Source organism: Natator depressus, chromosome 1, assembly GCF_965152275.1.
Source record: "Natator depressus isolate rNatDep1 chromosome 1, rNatDep2.hap1, whole genome shotgun sequence".
Taxonomy (NCBI): domain Eukaryota; kingdom Metazoa; phylum Chordata; order Testudines; family Cheloniidae; genus Natator; species Natator depressus.
The window spans coordinates 163,823,905-163,842,700 of NC_134234.1; the positions used below are offsets into that span (position 1 = coordinate 163,823,905).

The 18,796-nt window shown below is 44.9% G+C and overlaps 1 protein-coding gene across 1 annotated transcript in view; it reads right to left on the minus strand.

The window, feature by feature from the left end:
* Nucleotides 1–14,801, minus strand: part of HUNK (hormonally up-regulated Neu-associated kinase) — an 88,172-nt gene extending 73,371 nt beyond the window's left edge. The window contains exon 1 of the mRNA XM_074970776.1: nucleotides 14,544–14,801. Coding sequence (XP_074826877.1) covers nucleotides 14,544–14,801 — 258 coding nt within the window. The remainder of the gene's footprint in view (nucleotides 1–14,543) is intronic.
* Between the last annotated feature and the right edge of the window lie 3,995 nt (nucleotides 14,802–18,796).

Genomic DNA, 18,796 nt, shown 5'->3' on the forward strand with positions numbered 1-18,796 from the left:
AACAAAAGCAATTAGGTTTGCTGCTCCTTTAAAGACATAAATAATGACTTGTTGCCTTGACCGGAATTAACAATCACTTCCATATAATCAAAGCACTGGGTTGGTCTAGATAAAAAGTAAAAAGGTTATTTAATTAAAAAGAGATTGGTTTTAAGGAAATTCAAATATACAGGATAAAGATAGAAGGGGTTAGAAAAAAACAGTAAAATACACTTTCTAATGGCTAAGAGCTAACTTAACAAGCTACATTCTTTATTCAAGCTGGTTTCCTCAGCAGTCTTCCTTTTCCAGCAATGGCTGATTAGCTTTTGATCAGGAGCCCCACAGGGATTCCCAAAGCACTAGTTTTCCATGTCTCCTCAGGTGAAGGATAACTTAGGGGAGGGTCACTCCCTCTCTTTTTATAGTCCCATAAACCTTCGAAATACATTCTTCTGAAATGTATCCCCAGATAAAGTTCCTTTCCCTCTATGAGTGTGGATGCCATGCTGTCTGGTGTATACTCCATGCTGTGTTCTCCCCCGCTGGTGAGCTGGGGTACATGAAGCCAGTCAGGCCAACTGATACTTACTACCAGAGACCAGGGAGGCAGTTGCCTCCTGATACACGGATGCTTTTAGGGTCACAATGGGGAAAATAACATTTTTTTCCTATCCCTGTTCTCAAACATCTGAATCATTTTGGCTGAAATTTCCTCTCAAAATATTATCCTCAGGCAGACACGCAGAATGGAAAAATTTCATCCCGAATGGTTAAAATAGCAATCCCCAAACTTTTGAGGGTCATTTTCCCCCTTACCTCTGTCCATGCCCCTCTCCTGCCCCCCCCCCCAGAGCCAGGAGCAGGGTCATGGCTCCAGGCGGGGGGAGATGCTGGACCTGGTCTCACTCCCCTGGACATTCCTCCATGCCCCCCCGGGGGGGGGGGGCGCATCCCATACTTTGGGGACCTCTGGATTAAAGTCTGGCAAAGTTCTACACAACTGAAAACAGCATCTCATAATGGAAAGCATTAGGGAAACGTAATATTAGGTAGCATTACCAGCTCTATCTACAATAAAGAATTAACCTGTCATGAACTGTTCCACCTTAGCAGCCCCACATCTTATTTTAGGTACTTCTTCTGTCTTTGTTATACTCCACTTAGGTTCTGATCCTGCAAACACACAATTGCTTAGTTTTACTCATGTGATAAGTTAACGGGACCACAAGGTACATAAAGTTGAGCACATGAATTTTTACACAATCAAGGCTTTAATTAAATGGTAAAGTCCTCAGGATAAGGAAATTTCTTTAATTACTATGTAAAACATCATGTACACCTATGGGGCTATATACACTGAACACTGTATATTTCCATTTATGAGATGGGGGAATTAAGTTTTGCTGCTTTAACTTAAGCTTTTACGAACGAAAAGGAAAGATTTCTCACAAGTGGTAGCTTTTAATGGAAAAAAGAGTTCCTGGAAGAAGGTCACTGTACCAATTTTACAGTAAGTATTTTTCAAAACAAGCTCTTCTACATCTATAAAATTTTAAAAATGTGAGAACCCAATGACAAATAAAGCCACTAATTGAATGTTCATGGTGAGAAACAGAATGCATCTAGAAAACTAACATTATACACGCAGCACTGTGGGGAAAAAGGCAAAAGAACAGGCCAAATTTCTAACTAAGGATCTGTGCCCTAATGCCATGAGTCACTAAAAGCAATGAGTCTTGCCAACTCTCACAATTTTCAGGCACACAATATCTGGGGGTTTTCTTAAAGCCCTGCCTCCAGGAGTCATGTGATTATATGTGTTCCTCAGTTTCATTTTTAAAAAGTAAGTTTCTAGCCTGAATGGTTGAGGAGAAAAGCTTGAAAATGTGACCTGAGTGCATCCTAAATGCTCAGAAACCAGAAGGCAAAGAAAAAGAACCCAAACCATATTTTAAAAAGCTCATGGTTTTTAAGCTAATCTCATGACTTGGGGGGCGGGGAGTCTGACTCTTTACTTTTGAACACTTAGGGTTGGCAATGACTCATTTGGGTGCACAGCACCTTGCTTGAAGCACTCAACACCTGTAAGAACCAAGCCCTAAATTTCTAAAAGATGGCAACAATGACTGGGGAGACAGTACAACTAGGAGATGCACTGACTCAGCACAGTTTCTGCTGGCAATACTCTTAGAGTCTTAGCCATCAATGAAAGTTCCCATCCTTTGGACGGAATTTCAAGACGTTGCAAGTAGTCAAAGAGTGACTCCACAACCACCCCTGCCTCTTTGAATTTCTCCTGCAGTGCAAGTGATCACATCCAGTGGGTCTGACCCAGCATGTTTAAAACTGAACCAAAAGTATTGATCTCTGAAGGACACTTGTAGTACAGAACAAACAGGTTAACAATCTAAATGTATAATATTTGTAGTATTTGACACAGAGTCACAATCTTTCGCTGGTGTAAACTGGTACAGTTCCATTGATGTCAATGGAGTTGTGCCAACTCACAGTAGCAGAGAATCTGACACACTGTATTTGCAGGTTTTGACATGTATGGTCTTCAACACAGAGGCAATGGTTTTGAGTATAATCTTAAATTCTCCAAGACAGAGATACTACGGTATCAGAACATGAGTGTGCACACTTTCCTTAGAAAGCTAGTGACCACAGGCCAGATTTCCCATTGCTTCCTGTTCTTGTGCGTAGGACAGCAACATGCATCTCCCATATTCTGACATCAGTCCCCAGTGCAATTTTACACCAGCCTGCAACAGCTGGGGTCCAGGATGTTTTGGCCAGGCCCATTCCCTCCACTGGCACACTCCCTAGATCATTTAAAAAGAAAATTGGTTCATACCTTTTTTTAGCATAACTTGCTGTTCTTTGGAATCTCATTACAAAGATGATTTTTTTAAACTGATATTTTAAGCAAGACCTGGGTGTTGTCAATTTAAAGATTTTAAATGATCTAATGGTTCATTCTGGCCTTTAATCTGACCTCCTATATAACACAGAGCACAGAATTTCACACATTTATCCCTGTATTGAGCCCAATAACTTGTGTTGGATTAAAGCATTTCTTCCAGAAAGGCATCCAGTGGAGACTTGAAGATTTAAAGATTTCAAGAGATGGATGATGCACCACATCCCTTAGTAGTTTGTTACAATGGTTAATCACCCTCACTGTTAAAATTTCTAATTTGAATTTTTCTGGCTTGAACTTCCAGCCATTGGTTCTTGTTATCTGTTTCTCTGGTGATGATCTGACATTTAATACAGGTCTATGCTACGATGTTTTGTCAGCATAGTCATGTTGGTCAGGGGTGTGAAAAAACCCACGTCAGCATGGTTCTTGTAATGGGAAATTATGCCTCACCAACCTCTTAGAATTCTTTGAGGAGGTCAACAAATATGTGGACGAGGATGATCCAGCTCAGTTAGTGTACTTGGACTTTCAGAAAACTTTTGATAAGGTCCCTCACCAAAGGCCCTTAAGCAAAGTAAGCTGTCATGGAATAAGAGGGAAGGTTCTCTTGGATCAGTAACTGGTTAAAAGATAGGAAACAAAGATAGGAATAAATGGTCAGTTTTCAGAGCAGAGAGGTGTAAACAGTAGGGTACCCCAAAGATCTGCACCAGGACCTGTACTGCACAACATATTCATAAATGAAAAAGGGGATGAACAGTGAACTGGCAAAATCTGCAGACGATACAAAATTACTCAAGATAATTAAGTCCAAAGCTGACTGACAAGAGTTACAAAGGGATCTCGCAAAACTGGGTACGAAAATGCAGATAAAATTCAGTGTTGGTAAGTACAAAGTAATGCACATTGGAAAACATAATCCCAAATCTAGATACAAAATGTTGGCCTAAATTAGCTGTTACCGCTCAAGAAAGAGATCTTGGGGTCATCATGTATTGTTCTCTGAAATCACCTGCTCAATATGCAGCGGCAATCAAAAAAGCTAACAGAACATTAGGAACCATTAGGAAAGGGATAGATCAGGGATCGGCAATGTTTGGCACGCAGCCTGCCAGGGTAAACCCCCTGTCAGGCTGGGACAGTTTGTTTACCTGCTGCATCCGCAGGTTCGGCTGATCGCAGCTCCCACTGGCTGCAGTTCGCCGTTACAGGCCGAAGGGGGCTGTGGGAAGTAATGTTATAGGTTATGAGGCTGCAAATGTGTCCTCATGGCTTAAAACAAGCCCAGGAAAAAACTCTCCAAGAGCAGAGGGGCAGTTCATGCCTCATCAGGGCATGTATGGGACAAACCCAGCCCAGCCTTACAGGAACAAAGGACGCTGGCCTAGGCAGCAACAAAGGATCTGCTGGACTCTCGAGAGATTCACCCCCCTTTCCTTGGTCAGTCAAGGACTACAATGAGATAATGTTCACCTGACCCTGAAGCGGGGAGGCAAAGCCAAGAGGGAAGAAAGAACACGATAAAAGGGAGAGATGTTTGCCATGCTCTTCCTTTCTCTTCCACCTCCATCTACAGACATCACCACCAAGCAACTGAAGCGCTGATCAAAGGGGAGAGCCTGGCTGAAGGGTAACCAGCCAGCCTGTGGTGAGAAGCATCTAGGTTTGTAAGGGCACTGAAAGTGTTAAGATCAGCTTAGAATGCGTTTTGCTTTTATTTCATTTCACCAAATCCGACTTGTTGTGCTTTGACTTATAATCACTTAAAATCTATCTTTTTGTAGTTAATAAATGTGTGTGTTTATTCTACCAGAAGCAGTGTGTTTGGTTTGAAGCATGTCAGACTCCCCTTGGGATAACAAGCCTGGTACATGTCAATTTCTTTGTTAAACTGATGAACTCATATAAACTTACAGCGTCCAGCGGGCATAATTGGACACTGCAAGACGGAGGTTCCTAGGGTTGTGTCTGAGGCAGGAGATATTGGCTAGTGTCATTCGGTTGCACAATCCAAGGAGCAGCTTACACGCCAGAGGCTGTGCATGAAAAGTCCAGGAGTAGGTGTTCTCACAGAAGAGCAGGGTAAGGCTGGTTCCCAAAGTCAAGGATTAGAGTGACCTAGCAGATCACCAGTCCAGATAACACCAGGGGAACATCACAGTGGCACAGTGAGCAGGGTGTATGTGTGGCTTGTTCCTCCAAGTGAAGTTCACACTTTAAGCACTGATATTTGTGATTTTAAGTGAGTCTTAAGTGCAATAGCTAAGAACAGTCAGGAAGAGGTCAAAGTTTTATTATTTTCTGTTTGTTTATTTCGGGTGAGGGAAATAAGCACAAGAAAGCAGAAAAACGACTACCAGTGAGTTAGCTACAAAACTAGAGCTGGCCAGACTGGAACCTGCAGAGAAGGAAAAGGATAGCAAGTTTCAAATGTGGCAGGCAGAAATGAGGCTCAAAGCAGCAGCTGTGGCCAGGGAAACTATGGAGGCGGAGGCAGCCAGAGAGGAGGCTACATACAGAAGGGCCATGGAAGAAAAAGGGAGTGAGCGGGAAGAAAAAGAGAGAGAGAGAGAGAGAGCGAAAACACCAACTGGACATGCTAGAGTTGCAGAACCAGAACCCCCCAATCGCAACAACTGCCATCACTCCAAAAATCAGAACACTTATGTCCTGCATACAGTGAGGACGACGATATTGCTGAATATCTGACTACCTTCGAAAGGCAGTGCGTAATACATGAAATCCCTGATGATAAGAGTTCCTACCCTGCTCGCTGCACCACTGTGACGTTCTCCTGGTGTTATCTGGACTGCTGATCTGCTACGTCACTCCAATCCTTGACTCTGGGAGCCAGCCTTACCCTGCTCTGCTGTGAGAACCCCCACTCCTGAACTGTTCACGCACAGACTAAATATAAGGGAGTAATTCTTCACACAATGCAGTCAACCTGTGGAAATAATTGCCAGGGGATATTGTGAAGGCCAAAACTATAAGTGGGTTCAAAAAATATAAGTTCCTGGAGGATAGGTCCATCAATGGCTATTAGCCATGATGGTCAGGGATGCAACTCCATGCTCTGGATGTCCCTAAACCTCCGACTACTAGAAGCATGGAGTGGACAACAGCAGATGGATCACTCAATAATTGCCCTGTCCTGTTCATTCCCTCTGACACATCTGACATTGGTCACTGTCGGACAACAGGATACTGGGTTAGATGTACGACTGATCAGACCCAGTATGGTCATTCTTATGTCTGTCTCACCCAGAAAAAGACTGGCTGCAATCTACAGCCTCTTCAAGTGTTTGCATATGGAACAGTAGGGTGGTGTTGGGATAGGTAGGTCATACGAGAGAGAGAGAGACTTATCCTCTTATATACTGAATCTCCCAACATCCTTAGGTTTCAGAGTAGCAGCTGTGTTAGTATCCACACACACTTAAATGTAAATGGATGTTAATATAGCAGCCTATGTCTTTTCAGTCACAGTGAATTCTTGGCACATGATTGCCTTGGCTGGTCTAGAACAGACAGTGTAACTGCCTCTCTGAGTGAGCCTCATTTAGACTCTATGGAAGCCAAATAGCACTTCTATGACTCAACACCTGCTGAGAAAATCTAGAGCCGCACTATTCCCTATACGCCTATTTCAATCATTCATAAGCACTTCAAAAGGTAAAGCAGGCCATGAAGTTCAAAAGAGAATGTGCCTGCTACAGTAGGATGTAATTTTGTAATCTGTATGCAGAGCAGTCTGTCATTGACAGGCGACAGATTCTACAGGACATGCTCTGCAGGTGCTTTTTACAAATACTTGCTTCATTCACGGAGTACCTGCTGAGGGTTAATAGGAGTTTCCAGCTCTCTACAGAGTGCTTGTTCTTCCCACATATCCCACCCCTGCATTTCCAGGATTCTAAAATACACAAGTTAGCATTTGTTTGCTACAAAAATGTATTCTGAAAACAGAACTTCCCGTGAAAAGGCCACCTCTAGTATTAGTCATTTTACCTCTATGGCAGAACCTAGAAAACTATATTTTTAGTAGCTACTTCCCACTGGGTAGTCAGCATTGTCATGCAAAACACTTGATTACCAGGACCTAAAAATGCACCTTTTTAAGATCAACAATATCTCTAAAGAAACCGATAAATAGGTTTTTCAGTGGGTTAGGAATCAAGCAACTCAATTTCTGCAACTATTTCTGTAGTGCCTAGACCTATCCCAGAATGAAATTAAATGTAATTTCAGCTCAAGTTCCTTTATATAACCTTCAGCACTAAAACATTCTCTAGCCCTAATATATTGTCATTCTGTGATATGACACAGAGGCTTCCATATATTTTATTAGAGTACATAATAGATCATCCAGCCTCCTCAATTTACTGAAAGTACAAACAGTCTCACTCAATTATATTCAAAGGGACATAGCCTTTTCTGTCTGCATTAATGCCATAAGGAATAATATCTTGTGAAATCTATTTCTGGCAAATTTTCATTGCTCAGTGGCTGGCCATTCTGAGTCTAAAGACACTGAGTTTGAGACTACCTCAGAAAATACCATGAGTGAGCCTCCTATCATTCATTGAATGACAATAGAGCTAACTCAACAAGGATTTCATCATCACAATTTAAGAATAAATCTAAATTAGCATGCTACCAAAAGAGAGACTGCTTCCTTAGAAGTAGCAAGAAAGATTGTCGGAACTGAGGAATCTTACAAATCAATCCTTTCCCCAAAAATTTTCAGATTGTAGGCTGTGATATTTTCATTTAAACAGCAATGGAAAAAAATAATCTGTTCAGTATTCTCCTGTGCTCAGCTTAAATGCATTTACTTGCATCAAGCATAACCAGTCCTTTTTCAAGACCAGAAAGTAATCACATGCCTGTTATTATGGAAACCTTAAACCACAAAAAGAACAGTAAAAGGTTTGACCTAAAACCCTCAAAAAGTAAAGACATTCATAGCTAAAGCTGTAAAATCTAACCTTAATTCACCCTGTTGTGCCTAGGCATTTGCAAGAAGTACAGGACCAAATCCAGGTTATTTTACTCACAAGTGTAGTCCCATTAGTTTCAGCAAGACTACTCTAGGGAGTAGGGTAACCAGGATTTGGCCCAAAGTAATAAAATATCACAGGCTGTCTGAAGGTCCCTGAAACACCTACCGATGATGGGGTGAGGTAACCACAGAGTTTTGGCATTTACTTTGTATTGCCTTGATCTTGTGCTATAACACAATTGCATCTGAACCTAGTTGGGGCCTCATTAATTCAAAAATGTAATGCCTAAGTACATACATTTATGAAACAATAATATGTATTAACTCCTCCAGAGCTATTGGGTCTCCTGCATCGTGCCTCTTTGGGTACCTTAATTTACTTGGAATTTGAAAGACTGTAATAGGTTCAGGTTGTGCCAAAGCAGCCACCAAATATTAGCACTAAGCCTTCACATTTTTACGGCATTTTTACTGAAATTAAGTCAGTGCCCTTGCTCAATAACTGCTTTAAAAAACAAAATCGACTGTCAATTTATTTTTCCTTTTTCTAAAATATATTAAGGGCACTAATCAGCATCATGGAATCATAGGCCTGAAAAATGTCAGTTTAGAAAAATACAGTAACTACCATGATCCTGCAAACTGTTCCACATGAGAAGACCTTTATTCCAGCAGGAGCCTCTCTGAAGTCAGTGGGACTCCACCTACAGGCACACGTGTCTGCCCACACAGATCAGCTTACAGCTTTGAGCCCTAAATTATTTCTTTTTTAAATCTACATGGGCTAAAAGGTTTTACACAATGGTCTTCTGGCCGAGTGAGAGGGCTGTGCACTGCCAGGTAGAATATCTGGATATTAGTCCAGACTCCAGACCCAGCTCAACATTCCCTCTTAACTGTACAATGAGACAAGTAAGATGTCACACCTAATGAACATTTCTTGCTAAGCAATCAGAAATGCAATTTGGAGGGGCAAGGGGAAATCAATAAAGTAACTGTCATATAGAGGCTGGTCATATGTGCCTTAAAATAGAGCTCCTATTAACTTCAATGTGGCTTTGGCTGTCTGATCTGTGTAAGGAGTGCAGTATTGAACCCTTAGTCATTTAGGGCAAGATTCTGGTACCCTTATGTTGAGTAGTACATTGCTCCTCAATTTGCCCCACTGCAGTCATTGAGAATTCTCAAGGAACTACTCAATATAAGGCTGGTAGATTCCAGCCCTAAAAAATTAAGGCTTGATGAATGAATAAATTAATCTGCCTCTTAATATATTACCAGGCACGTGGGGAAGGACATTGACATAGCAACAAACTACTTAAGTAAAACTTCCCTTTTTACTAACCCATCTCCTGTGCACTGGTGTCATTCCCTTCCCACTTTTATTTCTCCTCCCCAAGTGATACTCTCTTCCACTTTCATTCATGGAGGTGCTTGCTCTAATCTCCTCCCCAAAACCCCACACACCAAGCAAAGGAGTCCAGGAAAGCAGATGTTTGTCTTTCCCACCTCATGCTGCAGGCTGGGCTCTGTGTAAGCTGGCTGGAGGCTACATCAGAAGTTCAGTAGAGGAGTATGAACAGGAGAGCTGCGTGTTCATCAGCTCCATACAGGGGCTGAAGTTCAGGTCTGGGGTCATGCGTGCACCTGAAAGGGAACAGTGTTGCGGCTCTTTGTTCCCAGGGCAAACAGTAGATATGAGAAAACTGATCTGGCTAAAGTTCAACCTTTTGGGGGTTCAGAGAAGTTCAAGTAACTATCATTATTATTTATTATTTCCATACACTCCTGCTCTTCCTTAGTTTCAGCCAGAAATAAAAGTAGAAATGCCAAATATCACAGGAATTTTCCCTGTACTTCCAACTCCAGTATTCCAAAATGTACTCCAATTCTCACCAAAACATTCCAATTACTCAGGCAAAGAGGTTCGCGTGAGTTTTGGATAATAACTTTAGAGGCTTACTTGACACAAGCCAGCCAGGGCTTAGAATGCCAGGGAGGTGGAATACTCAGCCTCTAAAGAAAGATGGATGTCTTGAACACTCAACGTCAATGCTTCTGTCCAATCTGAGGGCAACACTGACAGGCTCAGAAGAAAGTCACATCTAGTTCTCTACAGTATGAAAGATGCTGATCCCAGAAAACAACTTGGGGACTGAAGGTTGGGGGCCCTGACAGGTGTAAAGCAACTTGCCTGTCCACAAATAAGGACACTAGCCCACATAACTGAAAAAGCTGTTTCTCCAACACCTTTCACTGTTTGTTTCTTTTGTTATAATTGCTGTTATTCAAGACAATAAAGAAACTGTGGGTCTGGAAACTGAGACAGCGGGGCCAATGGTGGGTCTCGCTTTTTTTTTTTTTCTTTTTTTTGTTAACACACTAAAGTAAATATAACAATCCAGAAAAGGGGAGGCGGGAAGGGCATGCATGCGTAGGTGTCTTTTATCAACCAGAGGATTAGATGTATTTGTTACTGAGGAGAAGCATGAGGTTGGTAACAGAAGAGAGCAGGGAAGGAATTTTTTTTGCACTCCTATAATATCATAATCACTAACCCTATTATTGTTCCCATGGTGAGTTTCAGGGCAAGTCTCATGTTAAATTTCAGCCCATAACAAATTTCTTTTACAACTGGAGTTAAAAACTTGAGCACAGGAATTTATAATGGAAATTATGACAATCTTAATGATAGCTGCATTTACAGTGCCACTAAAATTAGAGTACATTATACTCTTGTCATTTGCTTACCGTGATCTAACTGGTTAAAATAAGCTGTCAAACCCACTCTGAACAACTGTAGAGAAAACTCTCTTTAGGATTTTTTAATCCATTTTATTATTGTTTGTATTTGTTTGCATTACAGTAGCACTAAGAGGCACCAATGCAGGTTGGGGCCCCATTGCATGAAGCACCATACACAGTAAAACAGCCATTGCCCCAAAAGAGTATACAGTCTCAATAGACAGTCGAAGGCTAGGAAGTGAAAAAGAGGCTTACTGAGATGAAGTGACTTGCCCACAACCCCCAGTAGCAACGCTGGGACTAAAACCCACGTCTCCTGAAACCCCATGTAGTATGTTAGCCACTAGTTCTCAACCCATTTACCAGTATGGGCCGCATATGCAGCTCTCTGTGTATTATGGGGGCCACATCCACACAATATATATTATACCTGTATGGCCCTGAAGATGTCACATGGGTCGCAGCTGTGTGCTGATTGGGCCACGGGTTGAGAACCACTGCATTAGACCAATGTGTCTCCAAAGTAAGCCTCCATTTTTGTTACTTAACTATATTTCCATAGGCTGTGTGTAAAAATTAAAAAGATTTTAAAAGGCTTATATGAAAACCTTCCTTCGAAAGACGTTTCAGGTCGGTGTGGGACACCAACAGTCATTTTTTCATCACTTGTTGCACATAACTAGAAAGGCCAGATTATCTCAGAATTAATAGTTTTGCATTAGCTGGAAGGTGCTCCTTTTTTGGGTGTTTGCCGCCATATCCATTTTATCAGGACACATTTTATGCAATAGCCCAATACACCCATGATGAATAATTCCTTTGGCTTCATGGAGTTACGTCAGAAATAAATTCAGCTCAATAAGTCCAATAAGGTTTTAGTAATCACAAAGTGTCCTGCATTAGACAAGTCTGGGTGTTCTCCATTGACAAACTGGCTAGAAAAAGGCAGAGACTTATGGGCTCAGAAAAGGGCAGACTAATTGTATTGCACTTTGTCAACAAGCTGGTTTTCCTCCAATGCTCCTAGTACTGACAAACCAAGTAGTTACGTTCTTAATAATATTAGTGACCTCATGTTTGATTGCTGTAGGATCTGGAATTGGAAAAAGTACAAAGAAAGGCAACAAAAATTATTCAGTGTATGGAAGTGCTTCCATATGAGGAAATATTCAAAAAACTGGGACCATTCAGCATGAAAAAGAGATGAATAAGGGGGGATATGATAGAGGTCAATAAAATCATGTATGGTGTGAAGAAAATGAATAAGGAAGTTTACCCCTTCCCATAACATAAGAACCAGCGTTCACCCAATGAAATTAGTAGGCAACAGCTTTAAAAACAAACAAAAGGAAGTACTTCTTCACACAACACACAGTCAACCTGTGGAACTCACTGCCAGAGAACGTTACGAAGGCCAAAAGTATAACTGGGTTCAAAAAATAATTAGATAAGTTCCTAGAGTATAGGTCCACCAATGGCTATTAGCTAAGACAGCCAGGGACCCAACCGCCGTGCTCTGGGTATTCCTAAACCTTGGACTGCCAAAAGCTGGGACTGGATGACAGGAATGGATCGCTCAGTAATTGCCCTATTCATTCCCTCTGAAGCATGACACCAGCCACTGTCAGAAGACAGAATACTGAGCTACATGGATGATTGGTCAGACCCAGCAAGGCCATTCTTATATTCTTATGCTAAAAGATTCTCTATAAGATAGTAATAAACAAACAAAAGTGAGTCTCCATGAGATGACTTCACCTCTTACTAATGTCCTCTAAAAACTAAACTGCTACACCTTCCAGTGTGTGACAATGTCAACAACTTCTAATCATAAACACAGTCCACCCAAAAAACCCTAGCTCTCATTTCAATAAGCAAATAGTATCTGTCTTGCTTGCAGACACACGAAATTACACAGAGCGGCCAATATTGCGACAGTTTAAGAGGCTGTGTTCTTTATCACAATGTTTAAAGCATATTTATAACTAAAAGCAAAAGGGGAAGATAGAGAATTGAATAGTCTATATTGTATTATAGTGATTAAGACATTAAAAAAACCCAAAATCTATAATTATCAAAAATCTTCATTTATTGACAAACTGAAAATACTATTTTTGTGTTGAATGTTTAGAGAGTCAAACTAGTCACAAAGTTCAGTATACTATAAATTCAGATATTTTCTTTTCACTGTCATATAGAACCACATTTATTTTTTCTTAGGCATAAAATGCTATCTATCAATGGAAGTGACCCTCAGAGACCCCATGATTTTTCATTTTGCACCTCTGGGTGCTGGATTAATAGCCCTCCTGCAGACACAAGTACCCATCTATCTAAATAGTAGAGCACAGGCATAATGCCCAGCCAATGAGCCTCAATCCAGATAGAGGGACTGCCTCTAGCAAAAAGGACAATCTAATCAATTGCTGTCCTTTCAATCACAGGTAACTTCAGTCCTAGTGGGAGCATCTCTCTGCTGAGATTGCCAGCAATTATACCAATTGGGATGTGGGGAGGGAGTGGCGTGGCAGACCCTTATCTGCTCCCTGCAGAACTGGGAATACCAAATTCATTTCACATACCGCAACCAAATCCCAGGAACAAATACAATCTGCAAGAGAGCTGTCCACAACATGCCAGCAACAAGGAGAGGGGGAAGTTGCCTCAGTTCGCCATTAAATAAGTGGAGTTGACCCAAAACTCAAAATGGAAAAGTGCATTCTCCTTGTGAGCGGCTAGCAGGAGAGCTGCTCTCCAAGTGTGGAGGGAAGCTGCCCATGGGCGAGGTGGAGGGGGGAGTGAGGGGAGGAGAATTTAAACACAAATACAGTAACACTGCGGTATCACAGCTGTAAATGGAAGCCTCTGGGGCCATAGCTATAGGGAGACTGCAATACTCCTTGCCAGAAGAGGGGCTGGTTTAAGAGGGATCTTCTCCGGGGGGGGAGGGGGGAGAGTGAACTGGGGGAGCTGCCCCTTCTAGTAAGTCTGCGGGGAATGGAGGGGCGCCAGCCCTTGAAGCACACTGGAATGAGATGAGAGTGGGGAGTTGCCCTCGGGAGTCTAGTTGGTGGGGGTGCACAGAAGGGAGCTGTGCCTGTGCCCAGGGTGGGTGTGGCTGAGGAGGGACAGTGGGGAGCTGCCCCTGTGGTTGGGATGGGGTGTACAGCGGTGAGTTGCCCCGTGGTGGTGGTGCACAGTGGGGAGCTACCCAGTGGTTAGGGTGAGTGTGATGGATGGATAGTGGGAGCTGCCTCCGGGAACGGGGGTGCATAGTGTGGGGTAGCTCCCCTCGGGATCGGGGTGCAAGGCGGGGGGGACTACCCCCGTGGAGCGGGGTCGTGGGTGCATAGGGGGGGAGCTCCCCCCGGGATCGGGGTGCATGGCGGGGGGGAGCTGCACCCCGGGGAGCGGGGTCGAGGGTGCATAGTGTGGGGTAGCTCCCCTCGGGATCGGGGTGCAAGGCGGGGGGGGGATTACCCCCGTGGAGCGGGGTCGTGGGTGCATGGGGGGGAGCTCCCCCCGGGATCGGGGTGCATGGCGGGGGGGAGCTGCACCCCGGGGAGCGGGGTCGGGGGTGCATAGTGGGGGAGCTCCCCCCGGGATCGGGGTGCAAGGCGGGGGGAGCTGCCCGCCGGGGAGCGGGGTCGGGGTCCATGGGGGCAGCTGCCCCCCGGGGAGCGGGGTCGGGGTGCAGCTGCCCGCCGGGGAGCGGGTCGGGGGTGCACGGGGGGGAAGCTGCCCCCCGGGGAGCGGGGCCGGGGTGCATGGCGGGGGGAGCTGCCCCCCGGGGAGCGGGGCCGGGGTGCATGGCGGGGGGAGCGGCCGGGGCTGGGAAGGATGGGTAGCTGGAGGGAAGTGGCGGGGGAGCGGAGGGGTCGGTACCTTCTCGCCGGTCACCACATGCAGCCCCTCGCGCACTTTGGCGAAGGACCCCTCTCCCAGCTTCCTGCCGATGAGGTAGTTGCCGACGCGCTTGGTGTGCTGGAAGTCGCGGAGCCGCTCCCGCGCCCCGGCTGCGCTGACCCAGGCGGGCAGGAAACTTCCCTCCGAGCCCAGCGGCGGCTTCCTCGGCTCCCCGCCCTCGCCGAACCCCGCCGCCGGCGGCTCGCTCAGCAGCCCGTCGCCCGCCGCCGCCGGCATCCTCCCGCCCCGGCTGCGCCTCCGCCCTGCCCGCCGCCGCTACTGCCGCCGCCGCCGGGCACCTTCCCTCGGCATCGGGGCCAGTCCCGCGCCTGCAGAGTCCCCCCGCGGCCAGCGGCGGCCGGCGCCCGCTCCCAGCTCTGCGAGCCCAGCGGAGAGGCTGCGGCCAGGCGCTCGCCTCCCGAGCGCACGTGGGGCTGGCGGGATGCTGGGGGGGGGGGGCTGCTCAGGCGCCTGCCTGAGGCAAAGAGAAAAGTTCCTCCGACCAGCCGCGGGCTGGATTGGGGGGTAGGTGGGGCGGCCGCTCCAGCACGATCCTCTCCGGAGAGCGCCGGCAACAATGCAACGTGCAGCCAGCCCAGCAACTACTGAAGGCGAGCGTGCAAGGCTGGCGTACAGCGCATCACGTTGAAGAGCAAGCGAGAGCCAGCTCCCGCAGATCAATTGTCTCCAGTCCCCGTGCAAGCCGGTTTCCCTATTGGGTCCGTCTCGCTTTACCCCTCCCCTCTGTCTGTGTGTGTCTCCCTCCCTCGCTCTGTGCCGAGAGAGGTGCTTTCTCTTTGCTTGAGGCGCCCTCTCGGATGGGGGAGGGAGGGGAAGCCTAATTCCGTTTGAATGTGCAGTAATTTAATCCGATCGCACGCGGCGGGAACAGATGTGATCTAAACTCAGCACAGCAGCCTGAACATTTTCAAACCCTGGTCGCCCCTCCTTCCCCCTCTGCTAGTGCAGGGCTCTCAAAACAGAACACCCCCAAACCCCTCTCCCAGAGAGAAAAGCCACCTGAAAGTCATGACAGTGCACCTCTCTCTGTATAATTAGACTACAAATCCCAGCTCCCAGCCGGATACAGACATTCGATGTGGATCTTTTTCTGGACATGTATGTGTGTGGTTTTATTTTCTCCTTACGTTTTATTCTTGCTTGAGAATATTTGTATCCTGCGCCGCTTTCCCCACCTTTCTACTTGTGAACACTTCAGGGTGTGTGTGTTTTTCACTCCTTTGTTGGTGGAATGTGCTCCAGAGCTGAGATCGTGACAGCTCTGCTATTGAGTGCATGAATACCCCCCCCCCCACGACGTTGTTAAAAAATCCTGAGAGTGCCAATGTAGTTCGTATGCAGCTTTTCGATGTACCACCCTTTTGCTTCAGTTCAAATTATTACTTTATTTACAGGTGGGTTCTACATTTCTAAGTTCTCTACCCTGATTTTGTTTTTACCAATTAATTCAAAGTTGCATTTTACAACATAACTTTATTTGGTATAGTTTCTTTCCTATAAACTGTATCCTAAAATGTTTTACAGTGCTTCATAATACACCTGCCTGCAGTATTACGTAAAACAAGAGGGCAGACAGACATAGAGGCATGGGTTCTGATCCCCCTCCCCCTTAGTGGAGCGTGGAGAGAGGGCAATCCTTTCTGTACAGATCTTCCTCATTCCAGGCAAAGGGAGAAAACAAATCAGACTGTTCCATTCTCCTCCCTTCCCCTCTTTTGTACACAGTATGTGCAGGTATTTACAGATGCAATCAGGGACATATACAAGGGAGGATAATAGAATCTAGAGATTTAAAAGACCTATTCGATCAGCAGTGCACTGAGGTCCTGATCCTAAAGCTAAGCACCCCTCAACTTACACTGAAGTCCCTGGGAGTTGAGGACATTCAGTACCTCACTCAGGGACTGAATTCCTGTGTACACATAAAAGCCCTTCCTGAGCTGGCCCAGAAGGTCACTGACCTCTTCTCATTTAAATTCCTACCTAAACCTTCCCTGTACCATGACACCCACAAGAAAGCAAAGATGTTTCTCTTTATTTACCCTTAAAAAGTCAAAATAGTTTTGCTCCACCATGTACACTTTGCTAAGTAACTGAATAATCTTTTAGTTGTTACCCCAGTGCTTCCTCCAGTCCATTTACACCCTGCTGTTTTGCTGCCCCCTATGTTGTGTTATGTGTCTGAAACTGATTTGTAAGCTCTTTGCCTCAGAGTACAAGTAAGAAACTGCCCCAATTTAGCATAGTATTAGAGACTGTGAAATAATGAATACTGAGAAAACCCTTCCCCCTCTGTGTGCAGGGTAGAGTCATTCCCCCAACAAGGCTACATCAGGTATTATATTATTGGTGAAAAGATAAGTTTTCAGCTGAGATTTCAAATGAGATGGAAAAGTAATGAGGGGAAATATGGACAGGAACTGAACAGAAGGGTCTAACACCAATAGAGCTTATTTTGATGGTTTCCTTTTGGTTTTAAAATATACACACATCGCATGCTCTGGATACATTTACAGTATTACAATATACCCGAACAGAAAATAATAACCAAATTACCCACCAGCTCTCAATTCCCACCCCTTTTCCAGAACTATATCCTTCCCTTAAGGAAAAGTCTGGGAGAACAAATGGCTCTTTCAGCTTGTCCTGAAGTTTAACACTTTCAGGCTCTGGCATGCCAAACCAGGGAACAAATTCCACTGCTGATGATATCTCACCAAGATTGACCTGCTCATGCCCCCTTTCAGTTAAACCAAGAGAGACGATATCTTGAATGCAGCTGGTTAGCTCAACTGTGGTGGTATGAAATAGCAGAGAATCTGTGTGACAGTCCACAGAAGGTGTCAGTGCAAGATGAGCAGAAGGAGCAGAAAGGGAGTAGAGAGAAAGATAAAGTCCATGGAACAGGCAGCAGTAAGTTCATGGAGGGTTTTAAAAACAAGGAAGATTGATATTCTCTGCCCATGCAAATAATCTGGCCCTGACCAACTTTCCACACTTCAAACAAACCACACAGCACTCCCAGTTCCTCCCGACCCTAGCAAATCACATGGAGCTGATAAACTCCCTTTCCCCCTCCCCCACTTCAGATATAAGTGTTGTAGCTATTCCCTGACTTGGAGCAGAAAGTGGGAATGCTTCAGGACCATCCTCTTCATTTACACCAAAAGTGTTAAGCCCTGCGTGCTCCACCATTGGGAACAGATTGTCAGGAGGAGGGACACCTTCCGTGACTGACACCAGGTCTACACTAGAAACTTTTGCAGGTATAGCAATGTTGGCTGGAGCTGTGATTTTTTTGTGACATTTTTATATTGGCAAAAGCCAATGTGGATGTGGTTAGGCTGGCATAGAAGTCTTTTTGGCAGCATAGCTCATTTTATTTGGGCAGCTGTAATAAGGTATACCAGCAAAAGCAGTCCAGTGTAGATGAGGTTAGACAAGGCCTTAGGGACTTGCTGTGTTCAGGGAAATGGCCTTAGGAAACCACTTCCCAGCTGACAGCAGGCATCAGGAGAACTACCCACTATCTGAACATGTGAGGAGTACAGCTGGCCAAATAACTGATTTTTTAGTTTTCTGGCCGTTCTGAAACATCTAAAAAAAGTGGTTCCGTTTGGGTCGAATTGAAACCTTTCTGAATTTTCAGCAAATTGAAATGTCAGAAATTTTTCATTTGGGGTCAAACAAAACATTTTGTTTCAGGCATTTTTAACATAGGCAAAGGCAACGAACAACTACACACACAGAATTGGAAGAGGATGAAGAACCTCCCTCCTAACTTCTAGCCCAGTGGTTAGAGTACTCACCTGAGATTGTCACAGACCCAACCCAGAGCAGGAAGCAGAACCTAGATCTTACTACTACCAAGTGAATACTCTTACTACCAGGCTAGAGGGTATTCCAGAGTGAGGCTCACTCAGTCTCTCTTGTGGCAGCCGTTCCACTTGAATAGTGGAGTAGTCTTTGGGCCAGAAACAGGCAATTGCCAGGTGTTTAGAGCACTTACCTGGAAAGGTGAAGACCTAAGCTCTGCTCCAGAATGGGGATTTGAACCTGGGTCTACATCCCAGGTGAGTGCCCTAACCACTAAGCTAAAGATAATAAGGGTAGAACCTCTCCTTCCTCCTCAGTTTTGTAAATGGCACCTAAATCAATTTGTTAGTCTCTAAGGCAGTGGTTCTTAACCTTTACTGCAGCCTGCACCCCTT